At 47.7% G+C, this 27,984-nt stretch overlaps 1 protein-coding gene across 2 annotated transcripts; it reads left to right on the top strand.

Annotated features, from left to right (window-relative positions):
• The first annotated feature begins 361 nt into the window (after positions 1-361).
• On the top strand, positions 362-27,984 carry kpna6 (karyopherin alpha 6 (importin alpha 7)). 2 transcript variants are annotated; one of them, XM_046326443.1, is made up of 12 exons: positions 362-488; positions 7,148-7,281; positions 7,970-8,165; positions 8,780-8,874; positions 9,098-9,229; positions 9,342-9,430; positions 9,540-9,639; positions 14,435-14,598; positions 14,990-15,194; positions 19,538-19,665; positions 24,601-24,791; positions 26,605-27,984. In XM_046326443.1, exons 1-12 carry the CDS (start codon positions 485-487, stop codon positions 26,790-26,792), a joined length of 1,626 nt encoding a protein of 541 aa, XP_046182399.1. In that variant the 5' UTR covers positions 362-484; the 3' UTR covers positions 26,793-27,984. The 2 variants fall into 2 exon arrangements, with proteins under 2 accessions (XP_046182399.1, XP_046182396.1); XM_046326440.1 differs by lacking the exon at positions 362-488 and having other exon boundaries at positions 7,129-7,281.

Here is a 27,984-nt window from a genome sequence, read left to right as displayed (position 1 = left end):
GTAATGTTTTTATTGTTTTGAAATTTCTGTATGTGTAATGTTTACTGTTAATTTTTATTGTTTATTTCACTTTTGTATATTATCTACCTCACTTGCTTTGGCAATGTTAACACATGTTTCCCATGCCAATAAAGCCCCTTGAATTGAATTGAGAGAGAGAGAGAGAGGTGAATAGTGAAATATGTTTGTGCATTTTTTCATAATTAACAATTCATGAAAACAGTCTGTGGACATCTTTATCAAATTATATCAGAAGAACATTCCACTGATATAATTTGTGACAATGTATTGCGCAATCATTTCATTGGCGCCCACTAGCGTCCGTAGGAAACAGTGGTATTAAATTTGTCATCTCTCGCCATCCGTATTTCTCCGACGACATATTGTTTGTGAGGAGCAAATTCTGAAAAGCAAACTGGGAAAGAGAATTACAATTGATTTCTCTCTAAACACAAGAAGTATCTGTCATTTAAGATAAAAAAAAATGGGTAAGTTATGATGTGTTTCTAGACCGTATGGTTCATACACGGGACTAGTGTTGGAATAACTTACAGGATTGTCAAATCCCCCACTAGCTAGCGAGCTATTGTTATTGTTTTCACCTACAGATTGCCACCTTTTACTGGTACCAGTATTATCTAGGTTGTCAGGACGACGTGTCCTTCATGAAAGTCTACAAATGACACAAGGTGGCAATTTCAGAAGCAAACGCCAACTAACCTTACATGCATCGCCCTGCTAACGTTAGGTAGTTAGCTGTTTTTTGTTGTTGTTGTCTGTCTTACCAGGTTAATATGGAAGCCAGGTTGTTAGATAAAACTAGCAAAACATGTTTTAACGCCCGTCAATGTATTAACTCGTTGGCGAGGTCCTCGACTGAAATGAGTAACCAGTCATATCCCTGTTTACTTGCATGTTGACACCTACTTGAGAGTTAACTAGGGCGGGTCACACAAACATTGTTTTGTTGACAAGTTAACTGGTTAGCGTTACGCTTTCTAAAGGCTTGTCGTTGCTACAACTTGAGGTTCATAAACTGAACTAATTTATCGTTAGCAAAAGCTATCGTACTCTGTTGAATTTCCGACTGTAATTACCGCCTACTGGGAATGCACATTAGTCAGGGCATACTCCTCTGTGAGTTATATAAAAAATAGTGAACCATTAAAGTTACACTTTTTAAATATATATATTTTTTTACATTAAACTATAGTAAATATATTTACGTCACCAAATCATTAATTAAAACGCACTGTTTTGCAATGAAGGGCTACAGTAGCTTCAAAGGCACTCTTTAGTGTAGCACCCGGGTGTAGCTGGAGGACAGCTAGTGTCCGTCCTCTGAGGTAGGCTGGGCACATGATATTTAACAACAATGCTTTTTTTCCCCCCCTTTTCTCATAAACACTAGTTCATTGTATCTGCTGAGGAGCCCAGTTTCATAATATTACCATATGTTCCCAGCTGATAGTTTTGAAGTAATCACGGAAAACATCTTGCTCAATTATATTGTACTTCCAGCGCCGACAGAGATGGCCGCCTCGCTTCGCATTCAATGTGACTTTTATGTTTACATACCTTACATTACTCATCTCATATGTATATACTGTCCTCTATACCATCTACTGCATCTTGTTTACATACCTTACATTACTCATCTCATATGTATATACTGTCCTCTATACCATCTACTGTATCTTGTTTACATACCTTACATTACTCATCTCATATGTATATACTGTCCTCTATACCATCTCCTGTATCTTGTTTACATACCTTACATTACTCATCTCATATGTATATACTGTCCTCTATACCATCTACTGTATCTTGTTTACATACCTTACATTACTCATCTCATATGTATATACTGTCCTCTATACCATCTACTGTATCTTGTTTACATACCTTACATTACTCATCTCATATGTATATACTGTCCTCTATACCATCTACTGTATCTTGTTTACATACCTTACATTACTCATCTCATATGTATATACTGTCCTCTATACCATCTACTGCATCTTGCCATCTTTATGTAATACATGTATCACTAGCCACTTTAAACAATGCCACTTTTATATGTTTACATACCCTACATTACTCATCTCATATGTATATACTGTACCCGATACCATCTACTGCATCTTGCCTATGACGTTCTGTACCATCACTCATTCATATATTTTTTTAATGTACATATTCTTTATCCCTTTACACTTGTGTGTTTAAGGTAGTTGTTGTGAAATTGTCAGGTTAGATTACTCGTTGGTTATTTCTGCATTTGTCGGAACTAGAAGCACAAGCATTTTGCTACACTCGCATTAACATCTGCTATCAATGTGTATGTGACAAATAACATTTGATTTGATTTGTAAGCCGGCCTTATTTTAGGGTATTTTTCACCCTGCCAGCTCCTCTTCGTTCTATAGTGTTCCGAACATTCTATTGTCATTTTATTGTTCTGCGTCACAATGCTTGCTTTGCTATTGATGGCAATGAGACCTGTCCACGTTGCTGGTAGTTAAAATGTAAACAGCAACATACATTTGCTAATGGAACTCTGAGGTCGTCCAGGCCAAGGTGGCGAGACACAGTACTGATGACACCATAGGCCTTGTTGATATCTGCACCAGACAGGATGATCTTGCCAGCAGACTTGGGGTCCAACATGTACGCTGCGGTGTGTGTGGGCTTCAGGCAGAAGTCTTCATGCTTTTTGATGTATTTCAGAACTACAGTTTCCTCTGCTTGGCGCAACAGTGAAGTGGGCAGGGCAGTACAGATTTCTTCTCTTACATCTGCAAGCAGCATACATGAGTCTGAACATCAGACAGGATGGCATAGTCTCCCTCAATCCGTGCGATGGCTACTGCTATAGGTTTCAGGAGTTTCAGGCTGCTTACCACTCTCTCCCAACATACATCATCCAGGAGGATCCTCTTGATGGGGCTGTCCATATCGGCAGACTGTGATATGGACATTTCATGGAGAGACTCCTTCCCCTCCAGGAGACTGTCAAACATGATGACAACACCACCCCAACGGGTGTCGCTGGGCAGCTTCAATGTGGTGCTCTTATTCTTCTCACTTTGCTTGGTGAGGTAGTTTGCTGCTATAACTTGATGACCCTTCCCATACCTAACCATTTCCTTGGTTCCCTTGAGGAGCAGATTCAATGCATGAGCAGCACAGCCAATGGGTGTGTTGTGAGGGTAGGACTCCTCCACTTTAGACCAAGCAGCCTTCATGTTCACAGTATTGTCTGTCACCAGTGCAAATACCTTCTGTTGTCCAAGGCCATGGATGACTGCCTTCAGCTCATCTGAAATGTAGAGACTGGTTTGTCTGTTGTCCCTTGTGTCTGTGCTCTTGTAGAATACTGGTTGAGGGATGGACATGTAGTTAATTATTCCTTGCCCACGAACATTAAACCACCCATTAGAGATGCTTGCAAAACATTCTGCTTTTTCTATGATTTGCTTGAACTTCACTTGAACTCTGTTGAACTCTGCATCCAGCAAATTAGTAGATAAAGCATGTCTGGTTGGAGGGGTGTATGCTGGGCAAAGAACATTCAGAAATCTCTTCTAATACACATTGCCTATGAGCATCAGAGGTGAACCAGTTGCATACACAGCTCGAGCAAGACATTCATCAGCATTTCTCTGACTACGTTCCTCCATTGAGCCAAAAAAATCTTCTGATTCCAGGAGGACCATGAGCTGTTGCTATCGATAAGGTGTCTGATTCATAATTTTCACCTCCAATATAAGTAGAGGGACTTTTGTCAGAGGTTGCTTGTTGTGAGTGCTGAGGGAACTTTATGCACTTGGCCAGATGATTCTGCATCTTTGTTGCATTCTTCACATGTGATTTGGTACAGTATTTGAAAATGTACACAGCTTTTCCTTCTACATAAGGTGCTGTGAAATGTCTCCACACATCAGATAGTCCCAGTGGTATTTTCCGGTAAAGACGAGAAAGAAAATGAGGAAAAAACACCAAATACAATTCCATGTACAGATAAATAGTTAAGCAGTTAGATTAAACAACTCCTTTGTAAGATAAATGTTTTAAAATGAAACGTGTATGGAAACAGGTGAATTAACACTCCTCGGTTAGCAGGCTCAAGCGAGCTAAACCCCACATGGTAGCAAAAACGAACTAGCTTGAAATGATTCAAACACACTTTGCTGTAGGCTACTACTGAAGTTTACATACACTAAGTTAACTGTGCCTTTTAAACGGCTTGAAAAATTCCAGAAAATGATGTCATGGATTTAGAAGCCTCTGGTAGGCTAATTGACATCATTTGAGTCAATTGGATGAGTACCTGTGGATGCATTTCAAGGCCTACCTCCAAACTCAGTGGCTCTTTGCTTGACATCATGGGAAAATAAAAAGATATCAGCCATGACCTCAGAAAACAATTGTAGACCTCCACAAGTCTTGTGGAGGTCCTTGGGAGCAATTTACAAATGCCTGAAGGCGCCACGTTCATCTGTACAGACAATAGTACGCAAGTATTAGCACCATGGGACCACTCAGCTGTCATACCGCTCAGGAAGGAGACTCATTCTGTCTCCTAGAGATGGAACGTACTTTGGTGTTGAAAAGTGCAAATCAATCCCTGAACAACAGCAAAGGACCTTGTGAAGACACAACCTGAAAGGCCACTCAGCAAGGAAGAAGTCACTGCTCCAAAACCGCCATAAAAAAGCCAGACTATGGTCTTCAACTGCACATGGGGACAAAGATTGTACTTTTTGGACAAATATCCTCTGGTCTGATGAAACGAAAATAGAACTGTTTGGCCATAATGACCATTGTTATGTTTGGAGGAAAAAGGGGGAGGCTTGCAAGCTGAAAACACCATCCCAACCTTGAAGCATGGGGGTGGCAGCATCATGTTGTGGGTGTGCTATGCTGCAGGAGGGACTGGTGCACTTCACAAAATAGATAACATCCTGAGGAAGAAACATTATGTGGATATATTTAAGCGACATCAGTCAGGAAGTTAAATCTTGGTCGCAAATGGGTCTTCCAAATGGACAATGACCCCAAGCATACTTCCAAAGTTGTGGCAAAATGGCTTAAGGACAACAAAGTCAAGGTATTGGAGTGTCCATCAACAAACTCTGACTTCAACCCTATAGAAAATGTGTGGGCAGAACTGAAAAAGCGTGTCCGAGCAAGTAGACCTACAAACCTGACTCAGTTACACCAGCTCTGTCAGGAGGAATGAGCCATAATTCACCCAACTTATTGTGGGAAGCTTGTGGAAGGCTTCCTGAAACATTTGACCCAAGTTGAACAATTTAAAGACAATGCTACCAAATACTAATTGAGTGTATGTAAACTTCTGACCCCTTTGGAATGTGATGAAGAAATAAATAATTTTCTCTATTATTCTGACATTTCATATACTTAAAATAAGGTGGTGATCCTAACTGACCTAAAACAGGGAATTTTTACTAGAATTAAATGTCAGGGATTGTGAAACTGAGTTAAATATGTTTTGGCTAAGGTGTACGTAAACTTCCAACGTCAACTGTATATGCAGGCAAGAGTGTGCAAGGTGTTACTGAACGTGTCAGTCTGTCCACTTGATTACTCACATTTTTCTCTCAACCTGTGTGCACTTAAGTTGTTAACTTTAATTTTATAGGCTGCTTTGTAGGAACCTCATGATGGCTATAGGGAAAATTATAGTATCATGTAGTACCCTAAACCTATTGATGTTATATTGAACTGGGTGAATGGAATATGAATCTATCATCCAATATGCTGTAATAGAAATAAGGCCATGTCTGCGTGGCCATGCACTTCGCCTGTGATGTTACAATCACACTCCATGGTGCCCAGTCTGGCTGGTTCTGGTGACTCGGGTCAGTCTGGCTGGTTCTGGAGCCCAGTCTGGCTGGTTCTGGTGACTCTGGTCTGGTGCCCAGCCTGGCTGGTTCTGGTAACGCGGGTCTGGTGCCCAGTCTGGCTGGTTCTGGTGACGCGGGTCTGGTGCCCAGCCTGGCTGGTTCTGGTGACTCGGGTCAGCCTGGCTGGTTCTGTTGACGCGGGTCTGGTGCCCAGTCTGGCTGGTTCTGGTGACTCGGGTCAGCCTGGCTGGTTCTGTTGACGCGGGTCTGGTGCCCAGCCTGGCTGGTTCTGGTGACTCGGGTCAGCCTGGCTGGTTCTGTTGACGCGGGTCTGGTGCCCAGTCTGGCTGGTTCTGGTGACTCGGGTCAGCCTGGCTGGTTCTGGAGCCCAGTCTGGCTGGTTCTGGTGACTCGGGTCTGGTGCCCAGCCTGGCTGGTTCTGGTGACGCGGGTCTGGTGCCCAGTCTGGCTGGTTCTGGTGACTCGGGTCAGCCTGGCTGGTTCTGGAGCCCAGTCTGGCTGGTTCTGGTGACGCGGGTCTAGTGCCCAGTCTGGCTGCTTCGCGTGCCATGATTGCACAAATGCTGAGTCGGGGCAGTTTGGCCGGCTGTCAGGCGACTGGCTGTCAGGCAGTTCAGGCGCTTCCTGCTAACTCTGCAATTAAATCGCCTGAATAAATATGTTTGTTCTGTCTGACAGCTCACTGCTGGAGAGAAGAGGTGTGTGTGTGTGTGTGTGTGTGTGTGTGTGTGTGTGTGTGTGTGTGTGTGTGTGTGTGTGTGTGTGTGTGTGTGTGTGTGTGTGTGTGTGTGTGTGTGTGTGTGTGTGTGTGTGTGTGTGTGTGTGTGTACTGCGCAGCATATGCTCCAGTGTATTTTTAACCATGTGTCCGGGAGCTTGTTATACTGGGGCTCATGTACCCCTGTGTCATCACCAAGCGCTATTTCTCCCTGGGATCTGACACACACATCACACACACAGTTATGCAACTCAGTCTTACATGCATCCTAAGTTACTGTCTGACTATCCACTCACAAACCTAATAAACACACACACATACACGCACGCATTGACATCCCTGGAAGAGTCTGGTTCCTTGGAATGTGGAATGTGTTCCTTCTCTTGGCAGTGATTTTCCCGACCGACTGTTGCTAAACTTCATTTTGTTAAATGCCTAACCGTTCTATGACAAACTTTGTGTAAAAATACAAAATAAAGTACTGTTAAAAGATTTAGATTTGTAATGAAGATGATTGTTTGTGTTTCAGAGCCGGCAGCCAGTCCAGCGAAGGATAACCACAGGATGAACAGCTACAAGAACAAAGCCCTGAATGTGGAGGAGATGAGACGCAGGAGAGAGGAGGAGGGTGTCCAGCTGAGGAAGCAGAAACGAGAACAACAGGTACACAACATAACCCCCCTGTATAGGACCTAGCCTAGAACACCTAGCCTAGAACACCTAGCCTAGAACACCTAGCCTAGAACACCTAGCCCACTGCTAGTGTCTAAACAGGAGACAGGTACACAACATAACCCCCCTGTATAGGACCTAGCCTAGACCACCTAGCCTAGACCACCTAGCCTAGACCACCTAGCCTAGACCACCTAGCCTAGACCACCTAGCCTAGACCACCTAGCCTAGAACACCTAGCCCACTGCTAGTGTCTAAACAGGAGACAGGTACACAACATAACCCCCCTGTATAGGACCTAGCCTAGAACACCTAGCCTAGACCACCTAGCCTAGACCACCTAGCCTAGACCACCTAGCCTAGAACACCTAGCCTAGAACACCTAGCCTAGAACACCTAGCCCACTGCTAGTGTCTAAACAGGTACACAACATAATCCCCCTGTATAGGACCTAGCCTAGAACACCTAGCCTAGAACACCTAGCCTAGAACACCTAGCCTAGAACACCTAGCCTAGAACACCTAGCCTAGAACACCTAGCCTAGAACACCTAGCCCACTGCTGGTGTCTAGACAGGCGAGAGGAGGGCACCTAGCTCAGGAAGCAGAAACTATAGCAACGTAAAACGTCCAAGGGCCACAGCGCACACACTGCTGTGTTGTTTCTCCTGTATTTGGCAGCTGTTCAAGAGGAGAAACGTTGACATGTTGAACGAGGAAGGAGTCATGTTTGAGAGTCCACTGGTCGACTCGTATGTCACCTCCACAGCCACAGAGGAAGGAGTCCTAACTAAAGACCTGGTAGAGATGCTCTTCTCAGAGGACCCAGAGCTCCAACTCGCCACCACACAGACATTCAGGAAACTACTGTCCAAAGGTACCAGGCTGTTCAGTGAATATTACCTGCGTATGGCCGTGCACACTTAGTCCTGCTGGCCCTCCTGAGGAACCCCCCCCCCCCCCCCCTGGCCCTCCTGGGGACCCTCAGGCTTCTGGCCCTCCAGGGGACCCCCAGGCTGCTGGCCCTCCAGGGGACCCTCAGGCTGCTGGCCCTCCTAGGGACCCCCAGGCTGCTGGCCCTCCAGGGGACCCTCATGCTTCTGGCCCTCCTGGGGACCCCCAGGCTGCTGGCCCTCCTGGGGACCCTCAGGCTGCTGGCCCTCCTGGGGACCCTCAGGCTGCTGGCCCTCCTAGGGACCCTCAGGCTGCTGGCCCTCCTAGGGACCCTCAGGCTGCTGGCCCTCCTGGGGACCCTCAGGCTGCTGGCCCTCCTGGGGACCCTCAGGCTGCTGGCCCTCCTGGGGACCCTCAGGCTGCTGGCCCTCCTGGGGACCCTCAGGGACCCCCCCCTGGCCCTCAGTCTGCAGGCTTTTGCTTCAAGCCCAGTACTAACTCAGATGATTCGGCTACCTCCCTCTAGGGTGGTAAAGGTTGAGAATATGGTGCTAATTGTTACACTATTACTCATATAGTCTGTCTGATCTGTTCCAGAACCCAATCCACCTATTGACGAGGTCATCAACACCCCAGGCATTGTAGAGAGGTTTGTAGAGTTCCTGAAGAGGAGCGTCAACTGCACATTACAGGTGAGACCTTGTGAAATATTAGGAACCACTCTTTATTGGTCAAATATAAAAAGTTAACCTAAAATGGAGAATGGTCTGACTTAAATACCTAGTAAATCATTGTGGATATATTGTCAATTATTGCAATCTACAATAACATTTCTGTCATTAAATGTTTTATTTTTTATTTTTTTTGTATCAAGTTTCCATGTGTCATTTTAATAAAGTGTCTGTCTGTGTGTAGTTTGAGGCAGCCTGGGCCCTGACCAACATAGCATCAGGTACATCCATGCAGACTAACATAGTAATCGAGGCAGGAGCAGTCCCCATCTTTATAGAACTACTCACCTCAGACTTTGAAGATGTTCAGGAACAGGTAAAGGCCTGAAACCCTGTACATAATATAAACAGTCATGGAACAAAAATGTATTACAAGACCATCTATAATTTCTACCTACTTTCTCTCTCTTCGTTCTCCTCTCTGCCAGGCGGTGTGGGCGTTGGGTAACATAGCAGGGGACAGTCCAGTGTGCAGAGACTACGTACTCAACTGTAATATACTGCCACCACTATTAATGTGAGCACACACAATCACACACTACTGTTTATGTCTTGTGTCCTCTGATGTTATCTACTACTCCACATAAAAAGATAGCTCATGGTTCCTCTTCCCGGCTCCTCTCCAGGCTTCTGACTAAATCCACCAGACTGACAATGACCAGGAATGCAGTGTGGGCTCTGTCTAACCTGTGCAGAGGGAAGAGCCCCCCACCTGTATTTGAGAAGGTAACATCCAACTCGATATTCATTTAACATCTCACGGTAGTAGTGCTGCTCTAAGATCAGTGTTTCCGTTTAAATCGTAATTAATAAGATTACATGGACAGGGGGGGGGGGCTGATCCTAGATCAGCATTCCTACTGTGAGACACTGTCTGAATAAGGCCCCCGGTATCTGAGACGCTGTCTGAATAAGGCCAAACGGTATCTGAGACGCTGTCTGAATAAGGCCCCAGGTATCTGAGACGCTGTATGAATAAGGCCCCAGGTATCTGAGACGCTGTATGAATAAGGCCCCAGGTATCTGAGACGCTGTCTGAATAAGGCCCCAGGTATCTGAGACGCTGTCTGAATAAGGCCCCAGGTATCTGAGACGCTGTCTGAATAAGGCCCCAGGTATCTGAGACGCTGTATGAATAAGGCCCCAGGTATCTGAGACGCTGTCTGAATAAGGCCAAACGGTATCTGAGACGCTGTATGAATAAGGCCCCAGGTATCTGAGACGCTGTATGAATAAGGCCCCAGGTATCTGAATAAGGCCCCAGGTATCTGAGACGCTGTATGAATAAGGCCCCAGGTATCTGAGACGCTGTCTGAATAAGGCCCCAGGTATCTGAGACGCTGTATGAATAAGGCCCCAGGTATCTGAGACGCTGTCTGAATAAGGCCCCAGGTATCTGAGACGCTGTCTGAATAAGGCCCCAGGTATCTGAGACGCTGTCTGAATAAGGCCCCAGGTATCTGAGACGCTGTCTGAATAAGGCCCCAGGTATCTGAGACGCTGTACATGAATAAGGCCCCAGGTATCTGAGACGCTGTATAAATAAGGCCAAATGGTATCTGAGACGCTGTTCGAACCGCTACCAACTTATGTGGAAAGGGCAGATTGTCACGAACATGATGTTGGTGTTTTGCACTACGACCCCAACAAGTGTCATTGCACTTGTCTAAAGGGGTCCTTAAATTCTAAATCAAAAAGCTTAATGATCCATCTTAACAATTCCATATGTAAAATGAATACCTCTGTTTGGTATGTGCGCCTGTTTATTTATTTTTATTTTACCTTTATTTAACAAGGCAAGTCAGTTAAGATCAAATTCTTATTTTCAATGAACAGTGGGTTAACTGCCTGTTCAGGGGCAGAACGACAGATTTGTACCTTGTCAGCTCGGGGGTTTGAACTTGCAACCTTCCGGTTACGAGTCCAACGCTACCCTGCCGCCCCATAACCACAACCACTCTTGTTAAATAAAAAAATAAAAAAGAAGCAATATTTCACCTCTATTTAGTGTGTGTATTGCTACATTCACAGCTCCTTGAATCTAAACTAACAGCTCAAATGAGTAAGTAGGTTAACAGCGCAAGTTCTGAATGAGTTCATTGAGTTCTGAATGTAAACCATCTAGCTAGTCAGTCTTTTTGGCGTCCGGACGCCTATAGGCCCCGGTCACAAGTGGTGCACTGATAGTGGTAGGCCCCGGTCACAAGTGGTGCACTGATAGTGGTAGGCCCCGGTCACAAGTGGTGCACTGATAGTGGTAGGCCCCGGTCACAAGTGGTGCACTGATAGTGGTAGGCCCCGGGTCAAGTGGTGCACAGATAGTGGTAGGCCCCGGTCACAAGTGGTGCACTGATAGTGGTAGGCCCCGGTCACAAGTGGTGCACTGATAGTGGTAGGCCCCGGTCACAAGTGGTGCACTGATAGTGGTACAAGTGGTGATAGTGGTAGGCCCCGGTCACAAGTGGTGCACTGATAGTGGTAGGCCCCGGAAGTGGTGCACTGATAGTGGTAGGCCCCGGTCACAAGTGGTGCACTGATAGTGGTAGGCCCCGGTCACAAGTGGTGCACTGATAGTGGTAGGCCCCGGTCACAAGTGGTGCACTGATAGTGGTAGGCCCCGGTCACAAGTGGTGCACTGATAGTGGTAGGCCCCGGTCACAAGTGGTGCACTGATAGTGGTAGGCCCCGGTCACAAGTGGTGCACTGATAGTGGTAGGCCCCGGTCACAAGTGGTGCACTGATAGTGGTAGGCCCCGGTCACAAGTGGTGCACTGATAGTGGTAGGCCCCGGTCACAAGTGGTGCACTGATAGTGGTAGGCCCGGTCACAAGTGGTCACATAGTGGTGCACTAATAGTGGTAGGCCCCGGTCACAAGTGGTGCACTAATAGTGGTAGGCCCCGGTCACAAGTGGTGCACTGATAGTGGTAGGCCCCGGTCACAAGTGGTGCACTGATAGTGGTAGGCCCCGGTCAAGTGGTGCACTGATAGTGGTAGGCCCCGGTCACAAGTGGTGCACTGATAGTGGTAGTGGTGCACTGATAGTGGTAGGCCCCGGTCACAAGTGGTGCACTAATAGTGGTAGGCCCCGGTCACAAGTGGTGCACTAATAGTGGTAGGCCCCGGTCACAAGTGGTGCACTAATAGTGGTAGGCCCCGGTCACAAGTGGTGCACTAATAGTGGTAGGCCCCGGTCACAAGTGGTGCACTGATAGTGGTAGGCCCCGGTCAAGTGGTGCACTAATAGTGGTCGGCCCCGGTCACAAGTGGTGCACTGATAGTGGTAGGCCCCGGTCACAAGTGGTGCACTAATAGTGGTAGGCCCCGGTCAAGTGGTGCACTAATAGTGGTAGGCGACGAGGTGTCAGTTGACTCTGTTTGGGTTCAATGGAGCTAGTGTTATGCCGGTCTGTTCGCTAGTTAGCTAGCTGATGGGTTTTATCTGCTATTGACTCTGGCCGGCCAGAACACACAAAAGCTCCAGTGACTCAGAGACTGAGCATGTGACCAGGGGACAGCGTGTGACCAGGGGACAGCGTGTGACCAGGGGACAGCGTGTGACCAGGGGACAGCGTGTGACCAGGGGACAGCGTGTGACCAGGGGACAGCGTGTGACCAGGGGACAGCGTGTGACCAGGGGACAGCGTGTGACCAGGGGACAGCGTGTGACCAGGGGACAGCGTGTGACCAGGGGACAGCGTGTGACCAGGGGACAGCGTGTGACCAGGGGACAGCGTGTGACCAGGGGACAGCGTGTGACCAGGGGACAGCGTGTGACGAGGCAGGAGTTTCTCTCACCCTGTGTTATTGTTCTCTTCAGCTCTGTTTCTCTATTGGCATTAATATAAGAGGGACAGGAAGCCATTTTAAAACTACTTCAAATTCACTCAAGGTGAAGGACCAGCTCTTGGCTGTGTCCCAATACACTTAAATTGTTCCCTTGGCATTAATATAAGAGGGACAGGAAGCCATTTTAGAACTACTTCAGATTTACTCAAGGTAAAAGACCAGATCTTGGCTGTGTCCCAATACACTTAGATGATTCCCTTGCCTTGTCACCTTTCCCTTACAGTACTGGGATGTTACAGGGTCAGAGAGGGCAGAGTATTCAGCCCTGTCAGTAGTGCTAAAGGAGAAGAGGACGTGTTCGAGTATCGGTTTCTCTTATCAAAATCATTGACTAAAGCACAGAATGCATCCCTACGCATTTTACAAAGAGGATATCAGAGTTCAGAGGTGTGATGTCATATCAGAATGAGAAGACAGATTTCAGAGGTGTGATGTCATATCAGAATGAGAAGACAGATTTCAGAGGTGTGATGTCATGTTCAGAATGAGAAGACAGATTTCAGAGGTGTGATGTCATGTTCAGAATGAGAAGACAGATTTCAGAGGTGTGATGTCATGTTCAGAATGAGAAGACAGATTTCAGAGGTGTGATGTCATGTTCAGAATGAGAAGACAGATTTCAGAGGTGTGATGTCATTTTCAGAATGAGAAGACAGATTTCAGAGGTGTGATGTCATATCAGAATGAGAAGACAGATTTCAGAGGTGTGATGTCATATCAGAATGAGAAGACAGATTTCAGAGGTGTGAGGGGAGATCACAATTCTGTTTGTACCCTTGTTTATGTGGATAAGCTTTTTAATTAAACCTATTTGAAACATGCCATTAACACTTTGCTATTATCCTGGCATTTAAATATTATTTAGGTTATTACTTAGAAATATTAATCAACAAATTAAGAAATGTCACATTGGAGAGGATGTGTCGCATTTTTGTGTTGACACAACATTAACGGACTCAGAATAAAGATGTACAGTGCATTCGGAAAGTATTCAGACCCCTTGACTTTTTCCACATTTTGTTACAGCCTTATTCTGAAATGGATTAAATTGTTTATTTCCCTCATCAATCTACACACAATACCCCATAATGACATCACAATACCCCATAATGACATCACAATACCCCATAATGACATCACAATACCCCATAATGACATCACAATACCCCATAATGACATCACAATACCCCATAATGACAGGTGTCTTCCTGTCTGTCCTCTGTCTCCCTGTCTGTCCTCTGTCTCCCAGGTGTCTCCCTGTCTGTCCTCTGTCTCCCAGGTGTCTCCCTGTCTGTCCTCTGTCTCCCTGTCTGTCTTCTGTCTCCCAGGTGTCTCCCTGTCTGTCCTCTGTCTCCCTGTCTGTCCTCTGTCTCCCTGTCTGTCTTCTGTCTCCCAGGTGTCTCCCTGTCTGTCCTCTGTCTCCCTGTCTGTCCTCTGTCTCCCAGGTGTCTCCCTGTCTGTCCTCTGTCTCCCAGGTGTCTCCCGGTCTGTCCTCTGTCTCCCAGGTGTCTCCTGGTCTGTCCTCTGTCTCCCAGGTGTCTCCCTGTCGACAGGTCCTGTCTGAACTGTTGTTCAGCAGAGATTCAGATCTGTTAGCAGATGCCTGCTGGGCTCTGTCCTACCTTTCTGATAGAATACACTAAATGTCCCCGTGTCGGTCCTCTGTCCCCCAGGTGTCCCCTTGTCTGCAGGTCCTGTCTAGACTGTTGTTCAGCAGTGATTCAGATCTGTTAGCAGATGCCTGCTGGGCTCTGTCCTACCTCTCTGACGGACCCAACGAGAAGATCCAGGCTGTCATCGACTCCGGTGTCTGCAGGCGCCTCGTAGAGCTGCTCATGTAAGTGTGTGTGCAGGCGCCTCGTAGAGCTGCTCATGTAAGTGTGTGTGCAGGCGCCTCGTAGAGCTGCTCATGTAAGTGTGTGTGCAGGCACCTCGTAGAGCTGCTCATGTAAGTGTGTGTGCAGGCGCCTCGTAGAGCTGCTCATGTAAGTGTGTGTGCAGGCGCCTCGTAGAGCTGCTCATGTAAGTGTGTGTGCAGGCGCCTCGTAGAGCTGCTCATGTAAGTGTGTGTGCAGGCGCCTCGTAGAGCTGCTCATGTAAGCGTGTGTGCAGGCGCCTCGTAGAGCTGCTCATGTAAGCGTGTGTGCAGGCGCCTCGTAGAGCTGCTGGTGTGTGTGCGGACTTCAGGGGCCTCAGCGTAGTAACTTTTGAATGTTCCCCTCTGTCAGGCACACGGACTACAAGGTGGCGTCTCCTGCTCTGAGAGCAGTGGGGAACATCGTCACGGGAGACGACATCCAGACGCAGGTGGTGTTGAACTGTTCAGCCCTGCCCTGTCTGCTCCACCTGCTGAGTAGTCCAAAAGAATCCATCCGGAAAGAAGCCTGCTGGACCGTCTCCAACATCACCGCTGGCAACAGGGCTCAGATACAGGTGAGGTCCAGACATTATACATCACCCCTGGCAACAGGGCTCAGATACAGGTGAGGTCCAGACTTTATATACAGATATACAAACATCACCCCTGGCAACAGGGCTCAGATACAGGTGAGGTCCAGACTTTATACATCACCGCTGGCAACAGGGCTCAGATACAGGTGAGGTCCAGACTTTATATACAGATATACAAACATCACCCTTGGCAACAGGGCTCAGATACAGGTGAGGTCCAGACTTTATATACAGATATACAAACATCACCCTTGGCAACAGGGCTCAGATACAGGTGAGGTCCAGACTTTATATACAGATATACAAACATCACCCCTGGCAACAGGGCTCAGATACAGGTGAGGTCCAGACTTTATACATCACCCCTGGCAACAGGGCTCAGATACAGGTGAGGTCCAGACTTTATATACAGATATACAAACATCACCCCTGGCAACAGGGCTCAGATACAGGTGAGGTCCAGACTTTATATACAGATATACAAACATCACCCCTGGCAACAGGGCTCAGATACAGGTGAGGTCCAGACTTTATATACAGATATACAAACATCACCCCTGGCAACAGGGCTCAGATACAGGTGAGGTCCAGACTTTATATACAGACATACAAACATCACCCCTGGCAACAGGGCTCAGATACAGGTGAGGTCCAGACTTTATATACAGATATACAAACATCACCCCTGGCAACAGGGCTCAGATACAGGTGAGGTCCAGACTTTATATACAGATATACAAACATCACCCCTGGCAACAGGGCTCAGATACAGGTGAGGTCCAGACTTTATATACAGATATACAAACATCACCCCTGGCAACAGGGCTCAGATACAGGTGAGGTCCAGACTTTATATACAGATATACAAACATCACCCCTGGCAACAGGGCTCAGATACAGGTGAGGTCCAGAGACTTTATATACAGATATACAAACATCACCCCTGGCAACAGGGCTCAGATACAGGTGAGGTCCAGACTTTATATACAGATATACAAACATCACCCCTGGCAACAGGGCTCAGATACAGGAGAGGTCCAGACTTTATATACAGATATACAAACATCACCCCTGGCAACAGGGCTCAGATACAGGTGAGGTCCAGACTTTATATACAGATATACAAACATCACCCCTGGCAACAGGGCTCAGATACAGGTGAGGTCCAGACTTTATATACAGATATACAAACATCACCCCTGGCAACAGGGCTCAGATACAGGTGAGGTCCAGACTTTATATACAGATATACAAACATCACCCCTGGCAACAGGGCTCAGATACAGGTGAGGTCCAGACTTGATATACAGACATACAAACATCACCCCTGGCAACAGGGCTCAGATGCAGGTGAGGTCCAGACTTTATATACAGATATACAAACATCACCCCTGGCAACAGGGCTCAGATACAGGTGAGGTCCAGACTTTATATACAGACATACAAACATCACCCCTGGCAACAGGGCTCAGATACAGGTGAGGTCCAGACTTCACACACAGACATACAAACATCACCCCTGGCAACAGGGCTCAGATACAGGTGAGGTCCAGACTTCACACACAGACATACAAACATCACCCCTGGCAACAGGGCTCAGATACAGGTGAGGTCCAGACTTCACACACAGACTATAAACATCACCCCTGGCAACAGGGCTCAGATACAGGTGAGGTCCAGACTTCACACACAGACATACATACAGACTTTACCGGTACCATACAAATAAACATACATGTTCATGATAGTTGTTCATGACATGTCCAAAAGTATGAGGACACTCCTTCGTATTAGTGGATTCGGGCTAGTTCAACCACACCCGTTGCTTACAGGTGTATTAAATAGAGCACAAAGTGACTTTTAACGTGTCGCAGTCAGTCATTTCGAAACATTTCTGCCTTGCTAGAGCTACCCCGTAAGTGCTGTTATTGTGAAGTGGAAACGTCTAGGAGCAACAACGGCTCAGTCGCGAAGTGGTAGGCCACACAAACTCACAGAATTGGACCGCTGAAGCGTGTAGCGTGTAAAAAATCGTCTGTCCTCTGGTTGCAACACTCACTGCTTAGTTTCAAACTGCCGCTTGAAGCAACGTCGGCACAATAACTATTCGTCGGGAGCTTTAATGAAGTGTGTTTCCATGGCAGAGCAGCCGCACACAAGCCTCAGATCACCACGCGCAATGCCAACCGTCAGCTGGAGTGGTGTTAAGCTCGCCACCATTGGACTCTGGAGCAGTGGAAATGCATTCTCTGGAGTGATGAATCACGCTTCACCATCTGGCAGTCTGACGGACAAATCTGGGTTTGGCGGATGCCAGGAGAACGCTACCTGCCCCAATGCATAGTTCCAACTGTAAAGTTTGTTGGAGGAGAAATAATGGTCTGGGGCTGTTTTTCATGGTTCAGGCCCCTCAGTTCCAGTGAAGGGAAATCTTAACACTACAACATACAATGACATTCTAGATGATTCTGTGCTTCCAACTTCGGCAACAGTTTTTTGAAGGCATTTCCTGTTTCAGCATGACAATGCCCCCATGGACAAAGCAAGGTCCATACAGAAATGATTTGTTGTGATGTGTGTGGAAGAACTTGACTGGCCTGCACAGAGCCCTGACCTCAACCCCATCGAACACCTTTGGGATGAATTGGATGCCGACTGCGAGCCAGGCCTAATCGCCCAACATCAGTGCCCAACCTCACTGATGCTCTTGTGGCTGAATGGAAGCAAGTTTCAACATCAACAAGTTTCAACATCTAGTGGAAAACCTTCCCAGAAGAGTGGAGGCTGTTATAGCAGCAATGTTCCAACATCTAGTGGAAAGCCTTCCCAGAAGAGTGGAGGCTGTTATAGCAGCAGGGGGGGGGGCAACTCCATATTAATGCCCGTGAATTTGGAATGAGATGTTCGACGAGCAGGGGTCCACATTCTGTTTGTCATGAGGTGTATCTTTTTACTCAAGTATGTAATTGAGTACTTTTTCCCAACACTGCTTATAGGGATGAATAGCTCAAATGTCCCCCAAAAACACACACAGGCACGGGAATTCAGTGTCCTGTGCCCATCTTCTCCCCACATAGAACTAACTCCACCAAGCGGTATTGTCTAAGAGAATGACGAAACGCTAATAGGCATCTGTAGCAAATGGTTGTGTACCCTCTGTATTCCTACTGAGGCAGCCGGGTGTAGAGGCAGCCGGGTGTAGAGGCAGCCGGGTGTAGAGGCAGCCGGGTGTAGAGGCAGCCGGGTGTAGAGGCAGCCGGGTGTAGAGGCAGCCGGGTGTAGAGGCAGCCGGGTGTAGAGGCAGCCGGGTGTAGAGGCAGCCGGGTGTAGAGGCAGCCGGGTGTAGAGGCAGCCGGGTGTAGAGGCAGCCGGGTGTAGAGCGTGAGACATCTCAGACACACGTTAGCTAGCTACAACATAGCTGTTCACATACAGCTACAGTTCTCTACAGTTATAGATGCATAACACAGACTGCTACAGTTCTCTACAGTTACAGATGCATAACACAGACTGGTACAGTTCTCTACAGTTACAGATGCATAACACAGACTGCTACAGTTCTCTACAGTTACAGATGCATAACACAGACTGCTACAGGTCTCTACAGTTACAGATGCATAACACAGACTGCTACAGTTCTCTACAGTTACAGATGCATAACACAGACTGCTACAGTTCTCTACAGTTACAGATGCATAACACAGACTGGTACAGGTCTCTACAGTTACAGATGCATAACACAGACTGCTACAGTTCTCTACAGTTACAGATGCATAACACAGACTGCTACAGTTCTCTACAGTTACAGATGCATAACACAGACTGCTACAGGTCTCTACAGTTACAGATGCATAACACAGACTGCTACAGTTCTCTACAGTTACAGATGCATAACACAGACTGCTACAGTTCTCTACAGTTACAGATGCATAACACAGACTGGTACAGTTCTCTACAGTTACAGATGCATAACACAGACTGCTACAGTTCTCTACAGTTACAGATGCATAACACAGACTGGTACAGTACAGAGACTATACAGGGCCAAAGAGGTCTTCAAGACCTAGGTACGAGGTCTTTTCTTTAGTCTTTCGTTTGAATAAAGGAAATGGTTTTGTGCTGCTCTCCAGTTTAGTAAGACATCTCTTATCTTTCTATCTACTACTATTCTCTCTTCTTCCTCTCCTCCTCTCATGTTCCCCTCTCCTCCTCTCGTGTTCCCCCTCTCCTCCTCTCGTGTTCCCCCTCTCCTCCTCTCGTGTTCCCCCTCTCCTCCTCTCGTGTTCCCCCTCTCCTCCTCTCGTGTTCCCCCTCTGCTCTACTAGACGGTGATTGATGCCAACATCTTCCCTGTGCTGATCGACATCCTGCAGAAGGCAGAGTTCAGAACCAGGAAGGAAGCAGCCTGGGCCATCACTAACGCCACCTCTGGAGGAATGCCTGAACAGATCAGGTATAAAGTCACACCCACATCACCTGGACAGATGAGATATGACCTACACCTCTCACCTGGACAGATGAGATATGACCTACACCTACCTCTCACCTGGACAGATGAAATATGACCTACACCTACCTCTCACCTGGACAGATGAGATATGACCTACACCTCTCACCTGGACAGATGAGATATGACCTACACCTACCTCTCACCTGGACAGATGAGATATGACCTACACCTACCTCTCACCTGGACAGATGAGATATGACCTACACCTACCTCTCACCTGGACAGATGAGATATGACCTACACCTACCTCTCACCTGGACAGATGAGATATGACCTACACCTACCTCTCACCTGGACAGATGAGATATGACCTACACCTCTCACCTGGACAGATGAGATATGACCTACACCTCTCACCTGGACAGATGAGATACCTCTCACCTGGACAGATGAGATATGACCTACACCTCTCACCTGGACAGATGAGATATGACCTACACCTCACCTGGACAGATGAGATATGACCTACACCCTCACCTGGACAGATGAGATATGACCTACACCTCTCACCTGGACAGATGAGATATGACCTACACCTCTCACCTGGACAGATGAGATATGACCTACACACACCTCTCACCTGGACAGATGAGATATGACCTACACCCACCTCTCACTTGGACAGATGAGATATGACCTACACCCACCTCTCACCTGGACAGATGAGATATGACCTACACCCACCTCTCACCTGGACAGATGAGATATGACCTACACCCACCTCTCACCTGGACAGATGAGATATGACCTACACCTACCTCTCACCTGGACAGACCTCTCACCTGGACAGATGAGATATGACCTACACCTACCTCTCACCTGGACAGATGAGATATGACCTACACCTACCTCTCACCTGGACAGATGAGATATGACCTACACCTACCTCTCACCTGGACAGATGAGATATGACCTACACCTACCTCTCACCTGGACAGATGAGATATGACCTACACCTACCTCTCACCTGGACAGATGAGATATGACCTACACCTACCTCTCACCTGGACAGATGAGATATGACCTACACCTACCTCTCACCTGGACAGATGAGATATGACCTACACCTACCTCTCACCTGGACAGATGAGATATGACCTACACCTACCTCTCACCTGGACAGATGAGATATGACCTACACCTACCTCTCACCTGGACAGATGAGATATGACCTACACCTACCTCTCACCTGGACAGATGAGATATGACCTACACCTACCTACCTCTCACCTGGACAGATGAGATATGACCTACACCTACCTACCTCTCACCTGGACAGATGAGATATGACCTACACCTACCTACCTCTCACCTGGACAGATGAGATATGACCTACACCTACCTACCTCTCACCTGGACAGATGAGATATGACCTACACCTACCTACCTCTCACCTGGACAGATGAGATATGACCTACACCTACCTACCTCTCACCTGGACAGATGAGATATGACCTACACCTACCTCTCACCTAGACAGATGAGATATGACCTACACCTCTCACCTGGACAGATGAGATATGACCTACACCTCACCTGGACAGATGAGATATGACCTACACCCACCTCTCACTTGGACAGATGAGATATGACCTACACCCACCTCTCACCTGGACAGATGAGATATGACCTACACCCACCTCTCACCTGGACAGATGAGATATGACCTACACCTACCTCTCACCTGGACAGATGAGATATGACCTACACCTACCTCTCACCTGGACAGATGAGATATGACCTACACCTACCTCTCACCTGGACAGATGAGATATGACCTACACCTACCTCTCACCTGGACAGATGAGATATGACCTACACCTACCTCTCACCTGGACAGATGAGATATGACCTACACCTACCTCTCACCTGGACAGATGAGATATGACCTACACCTACCTCTCACCTGGACAGATGAGATATGACCTACACCTACCTCTCACCTGGACAGATGAGATATGACCTACACCTACCTCTCACCTGGACAGATGAGATATGACCTACACCTACCTCTCACCTGGACAGATGAGATATGACCTACCTCTCACCTGGACAGATGAGATATGACCTACCTCTCACCTGGACAGATGAGATATGACCTACACCTACCTACCTCTCACCTGGACAGATGAGATATGACCTACACCTACCTACCTCTCACCTGGACAGATGAGATATGACCTACACCTACCTACCTCTCACCTGGACAGATGAGATATGACCTACACCTACCTCTCACCTAGACAGATGAGATATGACCTACACCTCTCACCTGGACAGATGAGATATGACCTACACCTCACCTGGACAGATGAGATATGACCTACACCTACCTCTCACCTGGACAGATGAGATACGAAGAAGAAGAAGAACCCTAGTCATGTCGGAGTAGGAAAGAGGGAGGGGTCAAGAACCCTAGTCATGTCGGAGTAGGAAAGAGGGAGGGGTCAAGAACCCTAGTCATGTCGGAGTAGGAAAGAGGGAGGGGTCAAGAACCCTAGTCATGTCGGATTGGATTAGGAAAGAGGGAGGGGTCAAGAACCCTAGTCATGTCGGAGTAGGAAAGAGGGAGGGGTCAAGAACCCTAGTCATGTCGGAGTAGGAAAGAGGGAGGGGTCAAGAACCCTAGTCATGTCGGAGTAGGAAAGAGGGAGGGGTCAAGAACCCTAGTCATGTCGGAGTAGGAAAGAGGGAGGGGTCAAGAACCCTAGTCATGTCGGAGTAGGAAAGAGGGAGGGGTCAAGAACCCTAGTCATGTCGGAGTAGGAAAGAGGGAGGGGTCAAGAACCCTAGTCATGTCGGATTGGAGTAGGAAAGAGGGAGGGGTCAAGAACCCTAGTCATGTCGGAGTAGGAAAGAGGGAGGGGTCAAGAACCCTAGTCATGTCGGAGTAGGAAAGAGGGAGGGGTCAAGAACCCTAGTCATGTCGGAGTAGGAAAGAGGGAGGGGTCAAGAACCCTGGTCATGTCGGATTAGGAAAGAGGGAGGGGTCAAGAACCCTAGTCATGTCGGATTGGATTAGGAAAGAGGGAGGGGTCAAGAACCCTAGTCATGTCGGATTGGATTAGGAAAGAGGGAGGGGTCAAGAACCCTAGTCATGTCGGAGTAGGAAAGAGGGAGAGGTCAAGAACCCTAGTCATGTCGGATTGGATTAGGAAAGAGGGAGGGGTCAAGAACCCTAGTCATGTCGGAGTAGGAAAGAGGGAGGGGTCAAGAACCCTAGTCATGTCGGAGTAGGAAAGAGGGAGGGGTCAAGAACCCTAGTCATGTCGGAGTAGGAAAGAGGGAGGGGTCAAGAACCCTGGTCATGTCGGAGTAGGAAAGAGGGAGGGGTCAAGAACCCTGGTCATGTCGGAGTAGGAAAGAGGGAGGGGTCAAGAACCCTGGTCATGTCGGAGTAGGAAAGAGGGAGGGGTCAAGAACCCTGGTCATGTCGGAGTAGGAAAGAGGGAGGGGTCAAGAACCCTAGTCATGTCGGAGTAGGAAAGAGGGAGGGGTCAAGAACCCTAGTCATGTCGGAGTAGGAAAGAGGGAGGGGTCAAGAACCCTGGTCATGTCGGAGTAGGAAAGAGGGAGGGGTCAAGAACCCTGGTCATGTCGGAGTAGGAAAGAGGGAGGGGTCAAGAACCCTGGTCATGTCGGATTAGGAAAGAGGGAGGGGTCAAGAACCCTGGTCATGTCGGAGTAGGAAAGAGGGAGGGGTCAAGAATCCTAGTCATGTCGGAGTAGGAAAGGGGGAGGGGTCAAGAAGAGGTGGATTGGTGTTAGTTTTCCTCTCCTACTCGTGTGGTCTGAGATTCCAGGCTCAGCTGTTTTTCCACGGCGTGTATCCTTAAATTCCCTTGTTGTCCCGGCGATATCAGACAGGAGCTACATTTGGTGAACTTGCATGTGTCTGAGGCCTGGTTGGGAGCTGTTTGTCCATATTGAGTTTCTTTGCAGTTATTTTTCCCTGGAGTGTCACGAGACAATAACACTCCTGTCTCAAGGCTGCTGCATTTGGCAAGCGTCTGGATTGTACCAAACACATTCCAGATTTATTACATAGGTTTCTCTCTTTCTCCCTGTCTTGCTTTCTCCTCTCCTTCTTCGACGACACACTTTCTCTCCTCCCTATTTTTCTTTGAGGTTCAATGCATCTTTCTCCTTCTCCCTCTTTTTGTTTTTTTAAATCTGTATTTTCTTTCTATCCCCTTCTCTCTCTGTCTCTCTCTCTGTCTCTCTCTCTGTCTCTGTCTCTCTCTCTCTGTCTCTCTCTCTCTGTCTCTCTCTCTCTGTCTCTCTCTCTCTCTCTCTGTCTCTCTCTCTCTCTCTCTCTCTCTCTCTCTCTCTCTCTCTCTCTCTCTCTCTCTCTCTCTCTCTCTCTCTCTCTCTCTCTCTCTCTCTCTCTCTGTCTCTCTCTCTCTCTCTCTCTCTCTCTCTCTCTCTCTCTCTCTCTCTCTCTCTCTCTCTCTCTGTCTCTCTCTCTCTCTCTCTCTCTCTCTCTCTCTCTCTCTCTCTCTCTCTCTCTCTCTCTCTCTCTCTCTCTGTCTCTCTCTCTCTCTCTCTCTCTCTCTCTCTCTCTCTCTCTCTCTCTCTCTCTGTCTCTCTCTCTCTGTCTCTCTCTCTCTGTCTCTCTCTCTCTGTCTCTCTCTCTCTGTCTCTCTCTCTCTGTCTCTGTCTCTCTCTCTCTCTCTCTCTCTGTCTCTCTCTCTGTCTCTCTCTCTGTCTCTCTCTCTGTCTCTCTCTCTCTGTCTGTCTCTCTCTCTCTGTCTCTCTGTCTCTCTGTCTCTCTGTCTCTCTGTCTCTCTGTCTCTCTGTCTCTCTGTCTCTCTCTCACTCTCTCTCTCTCTGTCTCTCTCTCTGTCTCTCTCTCTCTGTCTCTGTCTCTCTCTCTAGGTACCTGGTGAACCTGGGCTGTATCAAGCCTCTGTGTGACCTGTTGACCGTGATGGACAGTAAGATAGTCCAGGTGTCTCTGAACGGTCTGGAGAACATTCTGAGACTGGGAGACCAAGAGGCCAAGCAGGATGCAGGACCCAGTGGTGCCGGCATCAACCCCTACTGCTCTCTCATAGAGGAGGCCTATGGTACGTACACACATCAACCCCTACTGCTCTCTCATAGAGGAGGCCTATGGTACGTACACACATCAACCCCTACTGCTCTCTCATAGAGGAGGCCTATGGTACGTACACACACACATCAACCCCTACTGCTCTCTCATAGAGGAGGCCTATGGTACATACACACATCAACCCCTACTGCTCTCTCATAGAGGAGGCCTGTGGTACGTACATACACACATCAACCCCTACTGCTGAACATGTGTAAATATTTGTATGAACATAAGATTCAATAACTGAGACATAAACTGAAGTTCCACAGACATGTGACTAACAGAAATTGAATAATGTGTCCCTGAACAAAGGGGGGGGTCAAAAAAACAATCTGTATCTGGTGTGGCCACCAGCTGCATTAAGTACTGCAGTGCATCTCCTCCTCATGGACTGCACCAGATTTGCCAGTTCTTGCTGTGAGCTGTTACCCCACTCTTCCATCAAGGCACCTGCAAGATCCCGTACATCTCTGGGGGGGAATGGCCCTAGCCCTCACCCTTTGATCCAACAGGTCCCAGATCTGCTCAATGGGATTGAGATCCAGGCTCTTCGCTGGCCATGGCAGAACACTGACATTCCTGTCTTGCAGGAAATCACGCACAGAATGAGCAGAATGGCTGGTGGCATTGTCATGCTGGAGGGTCATGTCAGGATGAGCCTGCAGGAAGGGTACCACATGAGGGAGGAGGATGTCTTCCCTGTAACGCACAGCGTTGAGATTGCCTGCAATGACAACAAGCTCAGTCCGATGATGTTGTGACACACTGCCCCAGACCATGACGGACCCTCCACCTCCAAAGCGATTGGTGTACAGAGTACAGGCCTCGGTGTACAGAGTACAGGCCTCGGTGTACAGAGTACAGGCCTCGGTGTACAGAGTACAGGCCTCGGTGTACAGAGTACAGGCCTCGGTGTACAGAGTACAGGCCTCGGTGTACAGGCCTCTGTGTACAGAGTATAGGCCAGGGTACAGGCCATGCGACTGTGGGTTTGTGCCCGTAGGCGACATTGTTGCCGGTGATGTCTGGTGAGGACCTGCTGTACAACAGGCCTACAAGCCCTCAGTCCAGCCTCTCTCAGCCTATTGCGGACAGTCTGAGCACTAATGGAGGGATTGTGTGTTCCTGGTGTAACTCGGGCAGTTGTTGTTGCCATCCTGTACCTGTCCCGCAGGTGTGATGTTCGGATGTACCGATCCTGTGCAATTGTTGTTACACGTGGTCTGCCACTGCGAGGACGATCAGCTGTCCGTCCTGTCTCCCTGTAGCGCTGTCTTAGGCGTCTCACAGTACGGACATTGCAATTTATTGCCCTGGCCACATCTGCAGTCCTCATGCCTCCTTGCAACATTCCTAAGGCACGTTCACGCAGATGAGCAGGGACCCTGGGCATCTTTCTTTTGGTGGTTTTCAGAGTCAGTAGAAAGGCCTCTTTAGTGTTCTAAGTTTTCATAAGTGTGACCTTAATTGCCTACCGTCTGTAAGCTGTTAGTGTCTTAACAACCGTTCCGCAGGTGCACGTTCATTAATTGTTTATTTGTCATTGAACAAGCTCGAGAAAGTGTTTAAACCCTTTACAATGAGGATCTGTGACGTTATTTGGATTTATACAAATTATCTTTGAAAGACAGGGTCCTGAAAAAGACGTTTCTTTTTTTTGCTGAGTTTACATACAGGACACACACACACGGACCGACACACACACAGGACATACATGCATACATACATACAGGACACACACTTGCACAATCTATCATGTGAATTAATAGATCATCTCTCTCCAGGTCTGGATAAGATCGAGTTCCTTCAGAGCCATGAGAACCAGGAGATCTACCAGAAGGCTTTTGATCTGATAGAGCACTACTTTGGAGTGGAGGAGGAGGACCAGAACCTGGCTCCTCCGGTGGACCAGGCCAATCAGCAGTTCCTCTTCCCCCAGCAGGAGGCACCCATGGAGGGCTTTCAGCTATAACGCCCTCCCTGTCCTCTGGTTCTCATCTGGTTCATCTTAACCAACCATCACTCATACCCATGGTGGAGTTTCAGATGAAACATCCACCCCCCTTATCCTCATACCCATGGAGGAATTTGGCGTATAATCAGTCCCCTCCACCCTCCATGTCCAACCATTGCCCCATCCTCTATACCCAGCCTGAGCCCAAGGGGCTAGTTTTAGCCCCAACAGATGAAGGGTGGAGGTGAACCCCCCCCCCCCACCTGTGAAGCAATGACCTTATCCACCTTATATCCTCCACCCCCTATGGAAGGTAGAGCGTTGTCCTCTCCCTCCTTTCCCATGGAAGGCTTTACAGATGTAACTATCCAACCTGTATTTACAGTCTTTGAGCTGGCTTTACCCTAACAGATCAGACGCTTCTAACGGAATGACAGAGTCTGGGCTGGAGAGCCAATAGGAGACCTGAACTCAACCCGCTTGACCTGACGATAAAACACAGCTCTTCCTGATCAGTGATCACACAACCAGGGCCGAGGTTTGGTCCAGTCCAGGTTTCGGCAATGCACAGATACAATAACAGATACACCGCCAGTGCTGTTGATTCCCTGATTCTTCTGACCGTAACGGCGGTTTGATTTGGTTATTAGTGCTTCCTGTCTGCCCATAGGGGATGTCGTCCTTCGGGATGTAGGGGTTTGATTGGTCAAACCTGACCAGTGGGAGAGATGTATTTTTATTTAATTTTTACCCAGCTCCTTTACGACAATTATCTTCCTAGTCCTTATCTGTTTCCCCTCGTTTTAGCTGTTGTCCACCCTGTGTTTCTCTCTGGCTTGTTCTAAAACGTACTGCATCTACACGCACCACCTGAAGACTGAAGTGTCCCAGGACAGAAGAATGGCCTCTCTCTACTGTAAACAATAAAACAATCGGGATGTATTCTCAAATCGGAGGCCAAACCCTCATTCATATTGCTTTCTGTCTATATCGGACATACAGGGTTCCAATAAGCAATTCTGGGGATTCTTAGGAATTCTAGAACTATGGTTTGAAGTGTAGAGCCAAGGTTCTCCCCTTCTCGAACTGAGTCCTTTCTCTACAATGTCTTTTTTTTTTTTGAACTTTTAGTTTTGTGCTTGTGGAGGAGGAGCATGTTGGGATCTGAATCGTAAAATCAGGTAAACGTCTGGGGCTAAGGGAGGATGTT

The sequence above is a fragment of the Oncorhynchus gorbuscha genome, linkage group LG24, assembly GCF_021184085.1.
Source record: "Oncorhynchus gorbuscha isolate QuinsamMale2020 ecotype Even-year linkage group LG24, OgorEven_v1.0, whole genome shotgun sequence".
Taxonomy (NCBI): domain Eukaryota; kingdom Metazoa; phylum Chordata; class Actinopteri; order Salmoniformes; family Salmonidae; genus Oncorhynchus; species Oncorhynchus gorbuscha.
This window is presented reverse-complemented; position numbering and strand designations above follow the sequence as displayed.